The sequence below is a fragment of the Schistocerca serialis genome, chromosome 3 (assembly GCF_023864345.2).
Source record: "Schistocerca serialis cubense isolate TAMUIC-IGC-003099 chromosome 3, iqSchSeri2.2, whole genome shotgun sequence".
Classification (NCBI taxonomy): Eukaryota; Metazoa; Arthropoda; class Insecta; order Orthoptera; family Acrididae; genus Schistocerca; species Schistocerca serialis.
In genome coordinates this window covers 163,799,543-163,807,191 of record NC_064640.1, presented here as the reverse complement: position 1 = coordinate 163,807,191, position 7,649 = coordinate 163,799,543, and the positions used below count along the sequence as shown (strand labels likewise).

Sequence of the window (7,649 nt, the reverse complement as noted above, 5' to 3'; positions counted from 1 at the left end):
TATGTATCTTACTGTGATGATCTTTGCAGATGTTTAACGGAAGTGGCAAACAGCGGTAATTTGGATTTGGACATGGGAGTATTGTTGAGTTGCTATAATGTCAGCTGGGATGTGTGCTCTTAAGAAAGAAGAAGTAAGCCTTTTTTTTCTTGCGTGAAAGTAAGGTAGTCATGTTTTGTAACGCATCAAATGGAATATGTGGAATTGTGGTTGTATTTCGTGGAAGCAGTGTGTGTCAAATGATGTGGTGCTGCGTTTTGTCTGCAGTGTAGTTCAATAGAATTTTGCCTTAACAGCAAGGAAGTGTCATGCACAGAGCCGTATGAGTCAGTTTGCGTAAATTCTGAGCGCAAGTTGTTCATGCGCACAGAAATAAGTATTAGTAAGAACTCTTAGTACGACTATATAAGTGAATGAATGCCGATAGAAATATTTGAGAAACGTGAATGTACCATTCTACAAGTGAAGTAGTTCACCGAAGGTAAAAGTTTGTATTTCGAACTTACCACACCTGAACGTCCTAAGTTGAATTGAGGAAATGATTAGATAATTTATCGAGTCTATTGATTTCTATATTTCATTCATCTTTGTACCCCAAACGAAGTTTGCAATGCGGTCATATTATTGTTTATAAAGCCATGATTACTTTATTGGTCACTGTACATTGCTGTATAATGAAACATACTTTTTTTTGCCAGTTCTCTTTGGTACCATTAGTTCCAAAGATGGTGAAATAACAACAGAGCTTTAGCCTTTAGCTTTCTGCTTTAAATTTGTGTAGGTATTTGAGGCATATAGTAGTTTAATTTCTTCAGAGATTGAAATTTTTGATTTTATACAGGCTGCATGGACTGGCACAGCTTGAAGAATACCTCATTTATTAGGACTGATCCAAAATTAAATGGTAGTTAGTAAAATAATTAATTTTCCGCCTGTTTTGTGTAAGTAGATAGATGTTTTAAAATTTTGCTATTAAGCATTACTATTTTTGTACTGCCAATCAACAGTTTTTCATAAAGATTTTTTTGTAGCAAGCGGTGCATAAGTATCAGTTTTAGGTAGATGTTACTAACTTCGTGTTTTTCTATTCAGATACTGAAGATTATCTTATTCCAAGAGGTGGACAGAGTTGTTACAGAGACGTCGAAGGAGATTGGTGTAACATGTTCATCTGAGGTTGTGAATGTATTTGCAGAAATGGCTTGGAAGAAAGCTCGTTCAATTGCTGAAGATTTGGAATTGTTTGCAAAGTACGTGTCTACCCATAAATTAAAAATGAGTGTCTATGTGGATGCTTAGAAATGCACAGTTTATGTTCTTTATTGTTTGCAATGAAAGTACCTGAACTCTTCTTTCCAGACATGCCAAACGGAGTACGGTATCTTCAGATGATGTGAAGCTTGTTGTGCGGAGAAACCCTTCCTTGGTGAGTAAATATATAAAGCCTTGTTTGAAATGTGCAAGTTCCTCCAGAATATTAGGACATGCTGCTTATTTATTTATTTTTGTAATCCTGTGTGTTCGTTTTTCATTTTTTTTCTCCTTAGTCCACTTTTTATGTGATTAGCCTGTTAAAGAAAATACCTTTTGAGCTCTGTATTCTATTCATGAATGAAGTACCAGAAGAGACTGAGAGATCCATATGTTTGATCTCCACTTTTTCTAAATTTTCCAGTAGTGTGGGCTGTACGGGGAAGATTGATCTGTACGTAGCACGATAAATAACCAATGTTTTGGGGTCTTCAGGAATCAGCCACCTAGCCGTGCGGTCTAAGGCGCTGCAGTCATGGGCTGTGCGGCTGGTCCCGGCGGAGGGTCGAGTCCTCCCTCGTGTGTGGGTGTGTGTGTTTGTCCTTAGGATAATTTAGGTTAAGTAGTGTGTAAGCTTAAGGACTGATGACCGTAGCAGTTAAGTCCCATAAGATTTCACACACATTTGAACATTTTTTGAATCAGCCACCTAACAAAGCAGGCAATTTGCTGTTCATGCCTGAATTTGATACCTCCTTGTTGATGCTGAGAATGTGCCTGTCTTTTTGGCAGCTTTGGACAATGGCCTTTAAGACAGGCACCCATAGCTCAGGCTGAGTGGTGCATGTGGAGGGGGATCCTCGACCAGAGAAGGCAGTGTCTTGGTGGATATCTTGCAGAGTGAAAAGATAAAAATTAACAGCTAGTGGCTGTGAGGCTTTGGCAGTGACTCAGTACAGAGGTGAATGTTTCAGCACAGATTGTAGGGTTCAATAATGTTCACTCCTCAGCCATGCCATGAGAAGACAGCAGGATCAAACTACAAAAATTTATTCCTCAGTTTTCCATTTGCACCTGGACTGATGAAGGGTCCTTTCTATCTACCAAACCTATGTTCTTTATAGACAGTACCGAAAATGTTTTTGAGGAAATCTCTTTCCTCAAAACTACAAATCTGGTTTGACAAATTGAAACAATTCCTACCTAGTTTCAAATGTTACTGTTTTCAAAGAAACTTGCTATACCTGTCATTGCAACATAAGAGCCTGAGGATGGTACAGGGTTTAATTTTTTACTGGGTGTTAATGCTGCAGAAGGATGAGGAACTATTCGAAAACTTGAAAAGACAAGAAATCTGCTTCATACATCGTAAAAATCCAAGCCTGATAGAGCAGAAGGTTGATACCCTCAGTTTTGAGGTGGATTCAATTCCTGAAGAAGTTGAAATTGAGGTCTACTGTTGTCATGTGAAGCTATATTTCCCACCTCCAATGCAGAGTTTTAAATGCCAACTTTGGGCCTAGTCTTACCTTTGTACAAATAATATAAGTTGTGGAAACTGTTGTTTGCTGCTTCATGAAACCACCTCGTGTGACCATCCCTAATTGTTTCAGTTGCAGAGACGATTGCCATGCATCCCCACCACCACCTTGTTGTTTGAAGTATGCTGCCTTTTTGAATACTTAAGGATCTTAGCCTATGACTGCCTCTTATATTTTGAAGGCCAGAAAAAATCGTGTACATACACATCTCGCTCGAAAGGTATCGAATTTTGTCACTTACATGGGCAGGTCATTGGTAGTACCTCGAGTACTTATTCTATTACTCAATGTTGACTTCCTTCCATGGAGGCCTAACTAGGATTGTAATTCAATGGAACTGTTATTTGGCAAAATGACTGCTGGTGTACTCTTCTTTGATCTGTGTTTGTATCATGATTCATGGCTCATTTGTATGATAAGTCGTAATGATGTGGAACAAGTCATTTTGTATTTGCATCAACCATTACAGGGTGTGCATAAAGTCCGGGAACACCTTCAATTATTTATTGCACAAGAACCAAACATTGTGCAGATATCATACATATGTCATTTTGAGGAGAAACTCTGAAGGTTTTTTTCGTATATACTGCCAGAGCGTATTGTGGTAATCTGCCAATAGTCAGCACTAGTTGCAAACATGATGAGTTCAGGTGTGGAGTGAGGCTTCTGTGTGTTGTAGTTTGACAAAAGCAAGTGTGCTACAGCTGTTCAACTGATGTTTAGAACCAAGTACAGTAAGAAGCTACCAACAAGGAAGGCCACTGACACAACAAATTCGTTAAGACGGATTGCTTGTGCCTGGGAAAGAGTAGTGGACGTTCCAATGTGAATGAAGTGAATGTGGAGTGCGTACGAGAGACATTCATAAGGAGTCCAAAGAAATTGGTGTGTCGTGCATCCTGTGAACTCGAAATGCCTCAAATGACGGTGTGGAAAGTCCTGCAACAGAAGCTGTCTGCGAAACCATTCAAATTCGTGAGTACCTGAACACGGAGCTGCTGCATCACTGGATCGTCTGTGTTACAGAAAGGGACAGCTGTTTCATGAAATGGTCTCCCCAATCACCAGATCTCACGCCATGTGACTTTTCTGTGGGGACACATTAAAGATCTGGTGTATGTACAGACTCTACCACGCGATGTAGCGTGACATCTGTACAATGTTTAGTTCTTGTGCAATAAATAATTGTTCCCGGACTTTATGTTCACCCTGTGTTTTGTGAATACGGCTGCATGCCGATCGTTTACAAGTATTTTTTCTTTTTTATTCTTATTTAAAAAAAAGACCCAGATGTAATTTCTGACCACCACCTTCTCTGCATTAAGTGACAGAAATTCTATAGAAGAGTCTTCAAGCAGAAACTTTTTTTAATTTGATGTGATTCTTCAGTTTCTCCTGGCGTATTTGTTGCTTGAACAGTCCACGGGTATACTGCTGGTTCATAGTGTCCAACGGGCACAATATTTTTTAAAATTTGTTTTCAAAATTTTTCTTTGCTGCCTGTCAGACATTTTATATCACTGAGCAAATGATCAGAAATTTTGGTGCTTAATCTTGAAATAGAGGTGGTCCTTGTCTGAAATAGTTCTGGCTTTGTGTACTAATCTGTTCATCTTAGCTTTCTTCTGAGCTGGATGGTAAAATCTACGCCCATTGAGATACAGGTCTGTGTGAGTCAGTTTTCTGTACACGCAATGGCCGCGTCATCTGTCCTATTTCCGTTTGACCAACACATCTAAGAAAGGCAACTTCCTTTCCACCTCCACTGTAAATCTTATGTTGGATGTATACCATTCAGATGATGAACAAACTGCTGCAGTGCCTCACTGTCATGCGGCCATATTAAAAATGTCGTTACGGCTGAAGATGAAAGATGGCAGGAACAGAGCACTGTTCAATGCTCTTTCTTCGAAATCTTCCATGAGAAAGTTAGCTATGGCTGGTGACAGTGGTGAATCCATGGCCATTCCATCAGACATTTCATAATGATTTCCACCATACAAGAAGTAAGTGATCGTCAGTGTGCCAAAATTATTTCAAAATTTCCGGGGAGAAATGAGTGGCCAACAGTTTTAATGTGTCTTCCACAGGCACCTTCGTAAACAAGGAGACCACATCAAGGCTAACCATAACTTCATTTGGGCGTATCCTCATCTGTTTTATGATAACAACAAACTTTTGTGGCTTTTTAATGATGTCTACAGCGACCGACTGTAGCTACCAATGCCTTAGTCAGATACATTGCCAGCCTGTATTTAGGAGAGTCGGTAGCTCTAATATTCTGTCTTTGTGTATCTTAGCCTGGATGGCCTCGGTGCAGCGAGGGCTATTTCGACAATCCTATTGCGATTGGCTGACTCACATTACGTCACCCGGCAGAAAAGCTGCACCTGCGTCAGAGAGTGGGCATTAGAAAAGCAATGTTGTTATTTTATAAATGAATTACCAACTTTTCAGGCATGTTAGAGACACATACATACACACACACACACACACACACACACACACACACACACACACACAAAACTAAACCTAAAAAAAAAAAAAATGTAACTAACATAGTTCGACATAGGAGGTAAAAAAGAATGCGTAAAACAAACTTACCACCATTCCGTAATTTTAAAGTGCATTGATTGGCTGTAGTTACTGACGAAAAGCGGCTCTTCATTTCTTACATGGTTTAGATGCTGTCCACATGAGATTCTTCCTTGTGTCACTCTTCTTTCTTGCTTCTACTAGTCTTTAAATGCCTGATACATATAGAAGTTTGTGTTCTAACATACATGAGGAAACTTTATTTTGATAATCGAAGTTAAACTTTTAATTACGTTGTTACATTTTGAAATTGTTAGTCCATGGAAACCTGAAAATATAACTTTGAACTGTTTCACGGTATTCACCCAGTCTGTTGTTGGTGTTAGAAGACCCCCACAAGAAACAGTATTTATCCATGATTGAGAACTTGTTCAAGGAATCGAGCACATTTCAGTGCGTGAACCCAAGGTTTAATCGATAGAATGACTTTTAAATGCGAGATAGCCAGCCAAGTATTGAACAGAGTCAGGAGTAGCATCTTCTATATCAGCACTATTTTGATCTATTTCGTGGACAGTTCTCAGGAATTCTTCTTCCTCTTTGACAATACCTAAGATGTCACAACTATTTGCACGTTTCTCGTGTTGTTCGTCTGTTATCTCGATACAGAGTTCACTTTTGATGATCTTCAAGATGTCATCATCGTGTGTTTCGGTACCAGTATCTGCAGAAATGGTAGTGACTTTTTCTTCAGCAACTGCTGCACTGCCTGATAAAGGTATGTCGTCTGCATTTCCAGTTAAACGAAGCCGAATTCTGTGTTTGACTTCTACAGCTGTGGGATTATTGCAGAACGCACCAAGTCCTCGAATTCTAGAAAAATAAAAATTATTTCCCAATCAGTCCTGATTTAGACGTGGTGTTAAGATAAACTTCACATTATCTTTCTTTACCTTTTCGAGTAACCCTAGAAGGGATGTGATTGAGACTATAAACCTCTTCTGAAATGTCAACAAACTCTTCCTGCTTCCACAGCACATGTCATGGCAAGCATCGCGAAACCTTTTTAAAGTGTTGTTGACTTTTAAAATTCAGACCAAATCCGCAACATAAAGGTGTGACATCATCAATGGGAGTTCTAGAATTTAAAATGCAATGGGAGTTCTAGAATTTAAAATGTCAAAAACATTGTTTACTAAATCAAAGAACATGCTTTCCCATTCTTTTCCCAAAACATACAAGAGAGCTTTAGCCGGAGTGAAAATAAGCGGGCTACCATCCTAACATTTTGTCAAGCACGTCCTGTAACACTGATGTGCACTTCTTAAATGTGATGTACTACATTCACATAGCCATTCTGGCTGTCTAACAAATTCTTAATTACACTATTGGTTATCAAAGTTCCATCAGGAGGAGATAACCCTTCATCTAAAAAGTGGTTCCTAAGGAGCGTCAGTAAATGTGGCACATTTTAAAAAACCCAGATTTTCCTTTCATTGTGTGCTGGACTTTTGAAAAAGGTTTTTGAGATATTGACACAAAGTTCATTACACACTTTATAGTTTTTTTTGCACCCAAATCACACGTTACAGCCACAACATATAGTCTCGAATTTTCAATTTTTAATATTATATATAGTAGCAGGCCACAGTTCATTGTAACGTCAAAATTGTAATAAATATGCTGCTTCCAAGATGAAAACAAACCACGAATCATTACAACTACAACATTTGTGTGAGGTCCTAAAATCCTGTCTTTTGAAGCATCATAGCAGATTCCACCATCAATGTTAATTTCATCGAAACACAACACAGTTGTCTTCTGTAGGGGAGTAAATGTACGACTCCTTGCTTTCAAAATTGCCAAAACTTCTTCTGAAATACCTGGATTACACTTAAAATTCGTAGTCCATTTTTGAAGTGTTGCTTGATATGGCAAATGAATATTTCACTTCCTCAAATACGTATAAGCTTTTTGAGAAAGAGATTTCATAGTTAGGGCATTGGCAATATCCTTAGCACTCCATTTAACACGTCTTGCCTTGTAACAAATAGTGAATTTGTCCTGGAGTGAAACACTTAGATAAGATATTCTGTCCTTCTTTCTTTACGGCACTTTCTTTCTTTAATAAGACACGTCTAACAGTATTGGCTTTCTTCAGGGCTTCTTCAGACTTTTTAAGGCTACTTTCAAGCTCGGCATTTTTCTTATAAAGAACTTCTATTTCTGATTTTAGTCTTTTTATTTCTTCGTCCTTCACTTTCAAATCAGTGTGTTCACAAATAGGCACTGTATTTGTATCTTGGTCCAGTTTCCTTTTCC

General features: G+C 38.6%; 1 protein-coding gene across 2 annotated transcripts in view; it reads left to right on the top strand.

Annotated features, from left to right (window-relative positions):
• Positions 1–7,649, top strand: part of LOC126469875 (centromere protein S-like) — a 68,409-nt gene continuing 60,760 nt past the window's right edge. For both annotated transcript variants that reach the window (XM_050097198.1, XM_050097200.1), the window contains exons 1-3: positions 1–133; positions 1,093–1,250; positions 1,360–1,426. In XM_050097198.1, the coding sequence (XP_049953155.1) occupies positions 98–133; positions 1,093–1,250; positions 1,360–1,426 (261 nt within the window). In that variant the 5' untranslated portion in view covers positions 1–97. The remainder of the gene's footprint in view (positions 134–1,092; positions 1,251–1,359; positions 1,427–7,649) is intronic.